This window comes from Coregonus clupeaformis, chromosome 1, assembly GCF_020615455.1.
Source record: "Coregonus clupeaformis isolate EN_2021a chromosome 1, ASM2061545v1, whole genome shotgun sequence".
Lineage (NCBI taxonomy): Eukaryota > Metazoa > Chordata > Actinopteri > Salmoniformes > Salmonidae > Coregonus > Coregonus clupeaformis.
Window position 1 is genome coordinate 48,695,971 of NC_059192.1, and position 14,184 is coordinate 48,710,154.

Sequence of the window (14,184 nt, forward strand, 5' to 3'; positions counted from 1 at the left end):
TTCTCTCCTGGCTGAGAGTGTCTTCCTCCTTCATCTTCTCCAGCTGGACCCCATGGAACATCCCAGTGGATGACACTTCTCAGCATGCTTGCCTGTTGGACTCCAGGTTCCAGTGAGATTCTCCTGATGTTATATAGACAATATATACAGTACCAGTCAAAAGTTTGGACACACTTACTCATTCCAGGGTTTTTCTTTCTACATTGTAGAATAATAGTGAAGACATCAAAACTATGAAATAACACATATGGAATCATGTAGTAACCAAAAAAGTGTTAAACAAATCAAAATATATTATGGCAAGAACAGCTCAAATAAGCAAAGAGAAAAAACAGTCCATCATTACTTTAAGACATAAAGGTCAGTCAATGCGGAACATTTCAAGAACTTTGAAAGTTTCTTAAAGTGCAGTCGCAAAAACCATCAAGCGCTATGATGAAACTGGCTCTCATGAGGACCGCGACAGGAAAGGAAGACCCAGAGTTACCTCTGCTGCAGAGGATAACTTAATTAGAGTTAACTGCACCTCAGATTGCAGCCCAAATAAATGCTTCACAGAGTTCAAGTAACAGACACATCTCAACATCAACTGTTCAGAGGAGACTGTGTGAATCAGGCCTTCATGGTCGAATTGCTGCAAAGAAATCACTACTAAAGGACACCAATAATAAGAAGAGACTTGCTTGGGCCAAGAAACATGATTAATGGACATTAGACCGGTGGAAATCTGTCCTTTGGTCTGGAGTCCAAATTTGAGATTTTTGGTTCCAGCTGCCGTGTCTTTGTGAGAAGCAGAGTAGGTGAACGGATGATCTCCGCATGTGTCGTTCCCACCGTGAAGCATGGAGGAGGAGGTGTGATGGTGTGAGGGTGCTTTGTTGGTGACACTGTCAGTGATTTATTTAGAATTCAAGGCACACTTAACTAGCATGGCTACCATAGCATTCTGCAGCGATACGCCATCCCATACGCCATTAGTGGGACTATCATTTGTTTTTCAACAGGACAATGACCCAAAATACACCTTCAGGCTGTGTAAGGGCTATTTGACCAAGAAGGAGAGTGATGGAGTGCAGCATCAGATGAACTGGCCTCCACAATCACCCGACCTCAACCCAATTGAAATGGTTCGGAATTAGTTGGAGCAAAGAGTGAAGGAAAAGCAGCCAACAAGTGCTCAGCATATGTGGGAACTCCTTCAAGACTGTTGGAAAAGCATCCCTCATGAAGCTGGTTGAGAGAATGCCAAGAGTGTGCAAAGCTGTCATCAAGGCAAAGGGTGGCTACTTTGAAGAATCTAAAATATAACATCTATTTTGATTTGTTTAACACTTTTTTGGTAACTACATGATTCTGTATATGTTATTTCATAGTTTTGATGTCTCACTATTATTCTACAATGTAGAAAATAGTGAAAATAAAGAAAAACCCTTGAATGAGTAGGTGTGTCCTACCTTTGGACCGGTACTGTGTGTTAGGTTCAGGTAAGTCAAGTTCAGGTATGGTGAGAAATGATTTCAGTGATGTACCGATGTGAACACATTTAAAACATGTTTTATGATTAAGTTCAGGTAAGTTATTCAGGTAAGTTATTTCACTGATTTGCTGATTTGAACACATTACCTATCAGGAGTAGGCTCATCTTGTTGAAACTGAAGGCTGAGTGCCTTCAGAATGTCCAATGTGAAGTTGAACATTCATGAAGTCCTTCAGGTTCTTGAGGATGTTGGTCGCCCTTCCCACCACAGCGTCACATGGATGGGGTGTCCGCTCAGGGCTTATCTGGTCCTCAAAATGTGCCACGAACACCGGGTAACTAGAACACAGAATATAGAGAAGAGGATTTCATGTTATTATGTTTGTTATTCATAGGGAATTGATCACAACAATGAAAATCAGAACAATAAAGATGCTGTCTGGTGTTAGATCAGCATCTTATGGAATCAACCTACTTTAGTTGCCCTGTGGACGTAGGGCAGTCACCTGGCCCCCTTGAGGTTTGTAGGCTTGACAACCTTTTCCTCCAGTGCCTCTCCCAGCATCCTCAGCTCCCTCAGTGCCTCTCGGGCAGTAGTGGTACATTTCACATTTTAGTCATTTAGCAGACGCTCTTATCCAGAGTGACTTACAGTTAGTGAGTGCATACATTTTCATACTGGCCCCCCATGGGAAACAAACCCACAACCCTGGCGTTGCAAGCGCCATGCTCTACCAACTGAGCTACAGGGTATATACCTGGTACTGCATGTGGAGAAACTGCAACAGCTCTTGCAGCTTCTTCATTAGTGGTTCGTCTTTGATGGAGTCAACCATGCCCAACTCCAGCCAGTGTGCCACACAGTGGATGGCAAGCAGGTGTTGTAGACCCCTCGACTTCAATTTGGCAGCTACCCCTGTTTTCTTCCCTATATTCACAGCGGCTCCATCGGCACAGAGAAAGACGAGCAGGTGTCTCCATCCTGGCACATCAGCCTGCTGAAAAAACGAAAGCATACACACAAACCAGGCAATTTGAAATTAAATACATGTGGGACAGGAATGGCGGATACCATTGTTTTCACTTTTCAGTAAATTAATGTACCTGAGTCAACTGCTGCAATGACCCCATCAGCATTGGCATGGGCCACGTCTTGGATGCCCAGAAAGAACTGCCGTACACTCCCCTCTCTAGTAAACTTGAGTTATACAATCTTGTTCTCCAAGTTGCCATTGTCTGTGGTCCCATCTATTATTAAGCTGAAGAACCTGGTGCTTCTCAAGTCATCCATCCATGGCTCTCTAAGCTGTTGAAATATGTCGACCATAAACCTGGGGGGGAAAAGTTAAAATCGTGAAATCATTTAGTGCTTACCTCCATTTTGTTCTTTTAAAACATTTTACTTAATGTTTCCATTTCCCATTCCAGAAACCTACCTTGCGCAGGCTTTGTCAGACAGGTAGCAGCTGGGCATGTCCGACCCCATCCTCATGTTCAGCTTTACAAGGTCCGCAAAGTCTGTGAAAGACTTATCCTTTATCACTACATAGTAGCTCATGTGGAACATGTTTTTCATTTGTTTAGCAAACTCCACATTCATCTCACCATTGCGGTGCACACCGGCCAGCACAGGGTTTGGGATGCGCTGACCTCTCCCTCTGCTCACAGACCTTGTGTCCTACGCTATTGGCGTGGGGGTCAAACCCAGTGCGTCTATCCACCTGCTGTCTTTTGAATAGTGCTGAATCCCAACAATCATAAAACAAAGATTGACAGGATGCTATGCTATTTGTCGACTAGCCTTAAAGCATGTTATCAAGGGGAAATTACAATCTATACATTTTCTCTTTTGTGCAGTCGTTGGGCACAATTAACATAGCTGTCAATGGGGGAATAAATGACACTTCTGCAGCGCATTCTCAAAACTTCCACTAGAGGGCATCAGTAAGCTGCTGATGGTGGAAACTGTACAGGGGGTACCGGTACCGAGTCAATAATGAACAGTGAGTAGCAGCAGTGTAAAAACAAAGGGGGGGAGGGGGTCAATGAAAATAGTCCGGGTGGCCATTTGATTAATTGTTCAGCAGTCTTATGGCTTGGGGGTAGAAGCTGTTAAGGAGCCTTTTGGACCTAGACTTGGTGCTCCGGTACCGCTTGCCGTGTGGTAGCAGAGAGAACTGAGTCTGGACTGGTGACTGGAGTCTTTGACAATTTTTGGGGCCTTCCTCTGACACCGCCTAGTATATAGGTCCTGGATGGCAGGAAGCTTGGCCCCAGTGATGTACTGGGCTGTACGCACTACCCTCTGTAGCGCCTTATGGTCGGATGCTGAGCAGTTGCCATACCAGGCGGTGATGCAACCGGTCAGGATGCTCTCGATGGTGCAGCTGTAGAACTTTTGGGGGATCTGGGGACCCATGCCAAATATTTTCAGTCTCCTGAGGGGGAAAGGCATTGTTGTGCCCTCTTCACGACTTTCTTGGTGTGTTTGTGATGTGGACACTAAGGAACTTGAAGCTCTCAACCCGCTCCACTACAGCCCCACTACATTTGAGAGATACCAAGTGCTCATTGTGCAAATGTATGTTTTCAATAAACATTGGAGACTAAATATAGCTTACATGATGTCAACAATCTAAGCCAACCGCTTCTGTTTTGCACCATATTTGTGCATGCGTCGGTTTTCTTGCTAAACAACCAACCCGTCTATAGCTAGGTTCTTATTATATACACTAACTATATTTCACTCACTTGTCTGCATAAACTGGCAGTGACCGGCAAGTCGTACAGAAGACTTTCCCTCTATCCTCATGATGTCCCAGCCAAGGCCAACATTCTGACCAGTAGCTAGGTTTCCATCCAATTGGCGACATATTTTCATGCGAATATTCTTGAATCCGCATGAAGAAAATATACGCATTTTTCCACTACACTGAACAAAAATATAAATTAAACATGCAACAATTTCAAAGATTTGCCTGAGTTACAGTTCATATAAGGAAATCAGTCAATTGAAATAAATGTATTAGGCCCTAATCTATTGATTTAACATGACTGGGAATGCAGATATGCATCTGTTTGTCACAGATACCTTTAAAAAAGAAGTAGGGCCATGGATCAGAAAACAAGTTAGAATATGGTGTGACCACCATTTGCCTCATGCAGCGTGACACATCTCCTTCACATAGAGTTGATCAGGCTGTTTATTGTGGACTGTGGAATGTTGTCCCACTCCTCTTCAATGGCTGTGCAAATTTGCTGGATATTGGCGAGAACTGGGACACGCTGTCGGTCCAGAGCATCCCAAACATGCTCAATGGGTGACATGTCTGGTGAGTATGCAGACCATAGAAGAACTGGGACATTTTCAGCTTCCAGGAAATGTGTACAGATCCTTGCGACATGGGGCTGTGCATTATCATGCTGAAACATAAGTTGATGGCGGCGGATGAATGGCACGAAAATGGGCCTCAGGATCTCGTCACGGGATCTCTGTGCATTGAAATTGCCATCGATAAAATGCAATTGGGTTTGTTGTCCGTAGCTTATGCCTGCCCATACCATAAACCCACCGCCACCATGGGACACTCTGTTCACAATGTTGACATCAGCAAACCCCTCGCCAACACAACGCCATACACTCATCTGCCTGGTACAGTTGAAACCGGGATTCATCCATGAAAAGCACACTTCTCCAGCGTGCCAGTGGCCATCGAAGGTGAGCATTTGCCCACTGAAGTCGGTTACGACGCGGAACTGCAGTCAGGTCAAGACCCTGGTGAGGACGACGAGCACACAGATGAGCTTCCCTGAGACGGTTTCTGACAGTTTGTGCAGAAATTATTCAGTTGTGCAAACCAACAGTTTCATCAGCTGTCCGGTTGGCTGGTCTCAGATGATCCCACAGGTAAAGAAGCCGGATGTGGAGATCCTGGGCTGGCGTGGTTACACATGGTCTGCGGTTTTGAGGCTGGTTGGACGTTCTGACAACTTTTCTAAAACGACGTTGGAGGCGGCTTATGGTAGAGAAATAAACATTCAATTCTCTGGCAACAGCTTTGGTGGACATTCTTGCAGTCAGCATGCCAATTGCACGCTCCCTCAAAACTTGAGACATCTGTGGTATTGTGTTGTGACAAAACTGCACATTTTAGAGTGGCCTTTTATTGTCCCCAGCACAACGTGCACCTGTGTAATGATCATGCTGTTTAATCAGCTTCTTGATATGCCACACCTGTCAGATGGATGGATTATCTTGGCAAAGGAGAAATGCTCACTAACAGGGATGTAAACAAATTTGTGTACAAAATTTGAGAGAAATAAGCTTTTTTGTGCGTATGGAACATTTCTGGGATATTTTTATTTCAGTTCATGAAACATGGGACCAGCACTTTACATGTTGCGTTTATATTTTTGTTCAGTGTAGCTAGGTTTCCATCCAAACATTTCATGCGGATGAATTACATGACGCATGAAAAAAGTCACGACTGGGCTGATGGAAACAGGATATGCTGGTACAATTTTATAAATGCCGACAGACAATCTTTTTGTGTCTGTAAAATTAATTATGTGAGAAATTGCAGTGGAAATGCCTTTATGCGCAAATATAGATATAATAACCATCATATCGAAGTAAACTTGGAGTCACGCAATTATATGTTGTGTGGTCCTCCCACTATGACTAGGGAAACCATGCAGTTTATGAGACTACATATGAAATAAGTTATGATGAACTTCACAGGGTGGTGAAAGTGTGCTTGATGCTCCTTTAAATATTGAGGGTCTTATTCTGGTGACATTACATTTACATTTACGTCATTTAGCAGACGCTCTTATCCAGAGCGACTTACAAATAATGATGATCGATGCTTGGCTGCCGTTTGAAAAATAAAAATAATATCGCTCTTATCCATAATAATCTCATAATTTAGGTAGCCTACCCGTACTGTATCTGCAAGCTTTTGTTTAGAACGCACCCAAGCCCAGACTTGGCACGTTTGCGATATAACGCACAGTAGCAGTGCGTGGGTAAAATCACTGGGGAAGCCAGAAAAAAAGCCATATTACAACCTATATGTTGTGATAATTGCGTTGTTTGCTCTATAACCTGTTAATTCATATGCCTTGCAACCGTGATATATAGGCCTAAAGGCCGAGACAATAAGAAGACACAGTGGCAGAATAAATTCAACCACACCTTTGTTTTATCACAAAAACGGATAGCAACCTCTGTCCGGTTTAGTCCACAAAGCATATTGCATGTAACAAACAGTTACATGACCTACAGCATGGTCAAGCAAGTTAATGTTTCCAACATTTTCGGACCACTAAACAACTATTGATTTAGAACCACAGAGAGTTACCACAAGTTTAAAAGAAAACAGAAGCTGCCTCCACTATTCCAGCACCATTTCAACTTCAACATTTCAACATCATCAACACCTCTGCTTAGTCTAGTACAGTGACAACTAAAAGATACCAAAAACTATTTAGTCCAATCAACGTAAGCTAAATATGATGTGGCTGTCCATGCTTCTAATTTGTGCGTGTTTGTGTGTGTGCACGTTCGTGCAAGTAGAAAAATATGTTGACTCACCCTACTTGTAGAGAAACGCCAATGCCATCCTCCTCTCTTTCATGTTGATGAAACAGTCTATCACTCTGTCATACAGTATACGCTTTTATATTTTGTTGTCCTAGGCTACCTGGCTAAAATGCTTGCTCGCTAGCCTAACCTCCATTCATGGGCAACGTTAGCTAGTTAACATTAGCCTTCTACATTACATTTACATTTACATTTACGTCATTTATCTAGCTACATATTTAACTTCCATCCTCTCAGACCAGGGGCAATGTATTAATTAATGGATAATTAATGTATTACGGAGAATTAAGTAATGTATTACCAAGAATTAAGTAAAACCACAAGTCCAAATCCCTATCTCCATCCATGGCTAATTTAGGAAAGGGCCAACTTTAGCTAGCTAGCTAGCCACCGGAGGACAACAACATAACGAGATGCAACAGTTCAAGTTGTTTCAGTCAATGATGTATGCTCTCAATGCAATTATTATAGGAGTGACGCCAAAATCCAAGCTGGCTTCCCATGACACTTTTTTAGCTCAACACTGATTGGCAAATTTTGTATACTTTTTTATCAAGGGAGGCCAAATGCTCGCTGGCTTCCCTTGCATTCCATTCAATGCTATGGGCGACAACAATGTCATACTCGTTTGGACCAGACAGCATCAGATAGATGGCCTACATGTAGAGAGACAGAGGGGCGCTGTTTCACTCGCTTAGTTGCTTTTTCCGGTGAGATAGATTCAGCCTCTTGTGAATTGAAGGAAAATTATGAAACACAGAGAGACTAAATATAAATGATTTAATGTTTTTGTATTTTTTTATTGGTCAACTTTTTTGGGAAGCCTGGCTTCCCTTGGCATCCATGATTACACGCCACTGATAACACAACAGTTTTTGTGACAAAACCATCAGTTGCGTTGAAAATGTGATGGAAACCCATTTAACTTGTATATTTCATTCAGTACATAGGAATTTAACTGCAAAAGTTATTTTGATGTGCACTACATCATCATGTACATAATTTTATCCACAATAAGTCAGTTTGATGGAAACACATCTCTGGTGGGAAAATGTGGATTTTGTTTTATGCAGACTTTAGAATATTCACATGAAAATCTGTCTCAAGTTGGACGGAAACCTAGTTAGTGGTGTGTTTCCAACAAATGTACTTTTTCGCATATGTTTTCATGTACTGAATAAAAATCTAAAATTAAATGTGTTTCCATCGCATTTTCAACTCTACCAAGCATCAATCATCATGTTTCCAGAATAAGACCCTCGATAGTTATTGGAAAGGAGCATCAAGATCACCGTGCACTTTCACCACCATGTGAAGTTCATCATAATTTATTCAATCTGTAGCCTAATAAACTGCATGCTTTCCCAAGTCATAGTGGAAGGACCACACACCATATCATCGCGTGACTCCAAGTTTACGTCGATAAGATGGTTAGGCATATTATATCAATATTTGCACATAAATGCATTCCCATCGCCATTTCTCGCATCATTATTTTTACCGAACAAAAAGATCCCATCACGTCAAACAAACAAATTATCAGTAGGCATTTATAAAATTGTACCACAATTTCCTGTTTCCATCATAGCTGTCGTGAAATTTCCTCACTCTTTTTTGCTCATAGTCCCTGTCATTTTCCTTTAGCTCATCCTCCCTCCTGCTTTTCTCTTTTTTACCAGGCACTTGGCACGGATAAGAAACATTGTTTCGGTTTCTCTATTCGTTCTCCCTCTCTATTTTCTACTATGATACACTGTAATTAATTTATGTTCGCCTTTCCCTTGTAGCCTAGTTTGTGTGCTTTAATTTTTTTCAATGTCATCTGACAAGCTGACAAACCCTTAAACCCTACCCTAACCATAACCCAAACCATAACCCTAACTTTAACCCTTACCTTAACCATTGGGGTAGGATCCCGGATAGCACGGACCATGATTGGCACGCTCTGATTCGGATCCTGACTGGACTGAATCCCACATCTATTTCTTAATGGGCTATTCATTGGATATGTATGCTATTTGACACAAATTTGAATGTGTTTTAACCCACACCTATATTTTATTTATTTATGTCTAATACATTTATATTTCTTCCTGTATTTAGCCAACAAGTGATCTGTGTAAATAATTGTCATGTCATGACAAGCAAGCAGCTCCATAGTGTAGGCCTACGTAAACCTTTCTTTGCTAATAACAACATCCCTATGTAGGATGTCTTATATTGTAAAAGACTGAAAAGCATGTAAAGGATTTTTGTTATGTTATTTTGGATTGCGCGTGCCGATATGAAACTCTGAATTGACAGGCTTCCTGCCTCGGCTGAAATTGGTCTGGCACGAGTAGCCAGGACGTAGCCTAGGCAACTGAGGCAGGGCTCACTCAAGACGGAATGGGAGAGTTTGACATTCATGCCTCTGCTTGGAAACTGAATGCTGATTGATAACAAGTGTGGAGTGTCTGACGTCAGGAAGATTGTCAAGGATTAAATACAAATATAAAATATTATTTGTCTGTTTTGGAGTTTGAAAATGTGCTGGCCCAAGCGGGCCATATGAAAGCTTGATTAACTGGCCTGGTGAGCTCGGCAGAATGTGCCAGGCCAGCGGGCAGCCCTGAATGCCGAGCCCTGTTGTGCATGCGTGTGTGTGTAGGAGTGTGTTTGACACAATGTGTTTGTTGTGTCCCTGTAGCCTGGGTCATGTGAGCAACCACAGGGAGATGACGAGAACTACAGTGCTGAGAACCTCCGCCGCATCGCCCGCAGTCTGAGTGGCACCGTCATAGGGGGACGACCCAAACTCCTCGCCCACTCCCGCAGCTTTGTGAGTCACACACACACACACGCACACACACAGTGTGCATATGTCATACACACAAACACAGAGCCTCACACGTGAGCCTCAGTTCCTGACTGGGAAAGGCCACAGCTGTCACTCCCACTCAGTGCTGTCTGTGTTACCTTGGGTGAGCACACCATTACATCATCATGTCATGTACCATCAATGTACCTCATCATCATCATCATCACACCTCCCTCCCAGTGGATGTGATTGTTTCATAATGTCATAATGCCATCTGGTGTTCACATAATACAACTGCCATGGTGTGCTGTAATAGAGCCCCTAGTGGTGTGATCTTCACTCAGCAAAATGCTAGAAGCGGCATTTTGTTAATTTAGTTCATCCATTAAGCTTTTAACCTTGTGTTCAGCTTACATTCTTTGGCTGAAGAACAAAGAACAGCACTAGACATGGCACTGTTGCATTATATAAATAGATGGTGAGGTTTGTAGTGCCATTGAATTCCTGACTGGTTTTGTTTTGTTTTCCTTTTCACTGAAGTGTGGGTCAGCTGTCCCTGTTTTAACTCATCTGTCTTCCTCTTATCCTCCTCTCCTTCCTGCCTCGCAACTGTTGGGCATTCTCACCTTATGGTGGATTTCTCTATTTTTCTCTCTTCTTCTCTCTCTCACCCTGAACCTTTACTAAAAAAAAGGAGCCCCCAGTTACCAGGATGCCAAAGCATACAGACTCCCGAGTCCCCGCACGTCACCCTAGCACATCCTCCCTGCACCCCCCTCCCTCCTCCACCCACCTCTCTCCATCCGAACCCCAACACCAATACCTCCACAACAACCATCACTACAGCCCCCCAGCACTGCCCCAGCACCCCCCTCAGCAGGCAGCACGGCCCCCCTCCACAGGGCCCTATCTGGGACGCTCAGGTAACCATCAGCCTCCTCGACCTCCACCACCTCCAGTCATCAGACCACAGCACCATGCTGGCCCTACCAGCCATGGGAAGTGGATCACATAACACTCACTTTGACTTTTATCCCTCTCATTGTCTATGTATGTCCGGTCATACTACAGGGTTTAGGTCATTTTCAATAATGAATTATATTTTCATGTAGGGGTAGAACAGTAGACTATGGCACAAAACAATGCGACCCATTTGCAGAACTTTGATTGTCCAGTGTGTTTCCCAGTGGGCCTCTACTGTGGTAGTCCTCTGCTGTGTTCTAATGATTTTCTGCCCCCACAGGAGGTCACCAGAAGGGAGACCAGTTTCTGGCTGTGTTTGACTGGGGTGAAGCTTTCTCCCGTGAAAACTACCACAGTGTTGCACTGAGCAACGGCACGCTTCCGCGGGCACCTCGCAGGGCACCTCCATCCTGGTCCTCCTCTCTCCCCCGGCCCAGGGATGGACCCAACCCGGGCCCTGGGTACTACAGCCGCACAGACACGGGCTATGCCACCCTCTCCCACCCCTGCCGCTCTGCCCCCCCTAGTGGCACCATCAATGGCTACAGGCAGCCCCCTCAATCCAGCAGGTCGAATGGAACCCTACCTTCCCGCCTACAACCCCAACACCACCGGCTTTCCAGCGAGACCTCCAACCAGCCCCTCCGCCTGGACGTACCCCCGGATGATGACTGGAGGACCCCCGACTACAGGATGGTACCACCGTCCATGCCCATGCGGCATGCCCACCACCTCCATCAGCCCACCCAGAGGCATGACCACCCCCGTATGAGGGCATCATCCCGTGGCCCCGGTAGTGCCCAGCTCTGTTCCCTGTGCCAACAGCTGCCCACCGAGCCCTCCCGTCACTACTGCCAGTCCTGTGGGGCCTACATGGCCCGTTTCCGGCCTGTCAGCTGATCCAGCTCACCGTCACCTTACAAACAGACCCAGTTTACTCCAAACACACACACCCTCTTTCTCTCACTGTTTCCCGTTGGGCTATTTGTAGAATGCAGTTAAGGAGACTCACAGCAATCTTGGGGCACATTGTTCTAGCAGATTGTGGTCCTTTCGTTTTCCATCAATTAATGTTGATACTATAACCCCACCCCCCATCCCACCCCAACCCTCTTTAACCAGACAGGCCAACCACTATATCTGGTCCTTAACCTGGTCTATTTCTATAGAGTTTATATTTAGCCTTTATGGCTGCTCGTCATCTAAGGTTATTTATAGATTATGTGATCCAGCATTTGAAGGTCACCGAGTCCAGGCTGGGTAGAAGTGGGGCTGCATAGTGTCAACTGAGGTAGATGGCAAGAGGCACTCAATGAATCAATCAATCAATCAATCAAATGTATTTATAAAGCCCTTTTTACATCAGCAGATGTCACAAAGTGCTTATACAGAAACCCAGCCTAAACCCCCAAAGAGCAAGCAATGCAGATGTAGAAGCATGTTGGCTCTGAAAAGCTCCCTAGAAAGGCAGGAACCTAGGAAGAAACCTAAAGAGGAACCAGGCTCTGAGGGGTGGCCAATCCTCTTCTAGCTGTGCCGGCGGAGATTATAAGAGTACATGGCCATTAAGGCATTCTGCTTCTGGGAGGTTAGGACACCCCTCATTCCCCCATAAACACATCAGCACCAACACAGCTGGAGTTTAGGGTTACACTGATGTTCCCAGGGGTCGCAAATTAACCCATTGTTTGAGGAAGCCCGTTACAGATGAAGAATGAAGATGGAAGTTGAGTTACATGGTGGGGATGAGGGCAAGGCAGAATGAGAGATACAGTTTAAGTTTTACAAGTTTTCTTGTCACTCATTAAAACTCTTAACAGGTGTGAAACAGTGAAATAGATGCATCATAAGGCTGCTTTCTCATACCAACCCTTCTCTGTCTGGATAGACGATACAATGTATACTGTATCCTCAATGTATACTGACACTAAAACAGGACCCTCTGAGCTCTCAGATGTATTTACTTACTGTATTACTGTATTTATAATTTTTAGGGAGCTCTGGGTAAGTAGTGTATATATGATCAAACTAATCTATCGGCCTAACCTGTATATACTCTGCCATAGACCTGCTGTACTTTGCATTCTCTCAACTAGCTAGCACTGTCTGGTGACTAGAGCCCTCTTGCAGAATGGGCCTGTGTATCTCTCAGTTAGAGAGGCTTTTCACAGCCCTGCAGCTATGCATGGTTGTTCAGCAGATCTATGACTGAGGGAATCACTCGGCTTCGTGTACAATATAATAAGTATATATGAGATTTAGAGCAATGAATTTACTTAACTGCGTTAACACAAGTTTAGTGCACTTTAGAAGTGTTAGGATAATTGTATCTGTTGCTGTTTTAATTCTATTGACATTTCTCCCATTGTTACGGGAGACGCTCAATGTTAGCCTATTTTTGTACTTGTGTAAGTTAGATGGTGATTCTGAGTGCTAAGGAGGTACAGTACAGAGGTTTACACTCTTAGAGAAAACGTAATGACAGTGTACACATCTGTGTTTTAGGATACTTTTAAAGAGAACATAATGGGAACTGACTATAAAACTGTCAATTCAATGGCTTTTAACAAATCTTACTAGTTGAATCTTGAATGCTAGAGCCATTTTTCTTGATCTTTTATCTTTGTGATGCGCTATGACCGGAGATGGTTAGTTTAATGTTCCTAATTCAAATCTCACCCCAGACATTACTAAGATGCTGATTTATAGCTCTGAAATACAACAAAAGCCAACTTTGCCTAGTTTTTGAGGCAGACTTTAGATCTGATGTAAACGTATGGATCATTAGAGTCCCAATTACAGTGAAGTTGCTTTTTTGACTTGTGAGGAAAAGCAAGCTACATCTTACAAAATACAGTTAGGTTATCTACAATCTGAAATGAAGGAAATTACAAAATTATGTTTTGTTGCTATCTACGATATTGCTGATTTGTTTTGGAATATTTTTACACTTATCTTTCTACAATGTAGATATGACTGAGGGAATATGAAGAGAATGGAGCTTATGGAAGAAAGGTTTTGAGTGTCTTAATATAAAACAACTTCTAAAATCATATAGTTAATGCAGAATTTAGGATGCACAACTGTTGTGCAATTCATCGGGTGTGAGTGGTGTTGGCCTTCTTTAGGGAAAACAGTCTCTGAAACTGAAATGTAACTGGATTGTTGCAGATGTTAAACACTTAACCAAAGAGTGCCACTTTAGTGAGAGTCATTTTAATGAAAAGGAATGAATCCTTAGTTTGTGTACCTTATGCAACACTGCCCCCTCGTGGATTACCAGTAGAACAGAAGGTAACTGATGTGTCCATTTTATTTTTTTAACATGCTAATAAATAG

General features: G+C 43.4%; 1 protein-coding gene across 3 annotated transcripts in view; it reads left to right on the forward strand.

Annotated features, from left to right (window-relative positions):
* The window catches only part of LOC121569797 (inactive ubiquitin carboxyl-terminal hydrolase 54-like), a 141,249-nt gene extending 129,024 nt beyond the window's left edge, over nt 1-12,225 (forward strand). For 2 of the 3 annotated variants that reach the window (XM_041881002.2, XM_041881011.2), the window contains exons 20-22: nt 9,772-9,903; nt 10,577-10,805; nt 11,126-12,225. In XM_041881002.2, coding sequence (XP_041736936.1) covers nt 9,772-9,903; nt 10,577-10,805; nt 11,126-11,745 — 981 coding nt within the window. In that variant the 3' untranslated portion in view covers nt 11,746-12,225. The remainder of the gene's footprint in view (nt 1-9,771; nt 9,904-10,576; nt 10,806-11,125) is intronic. The other variant, XM_041881019.2, reaches the window with a different exon arrangement.
* Nucleotides 12,226-14,184: the final 1,959 nt, after the last annotated feature.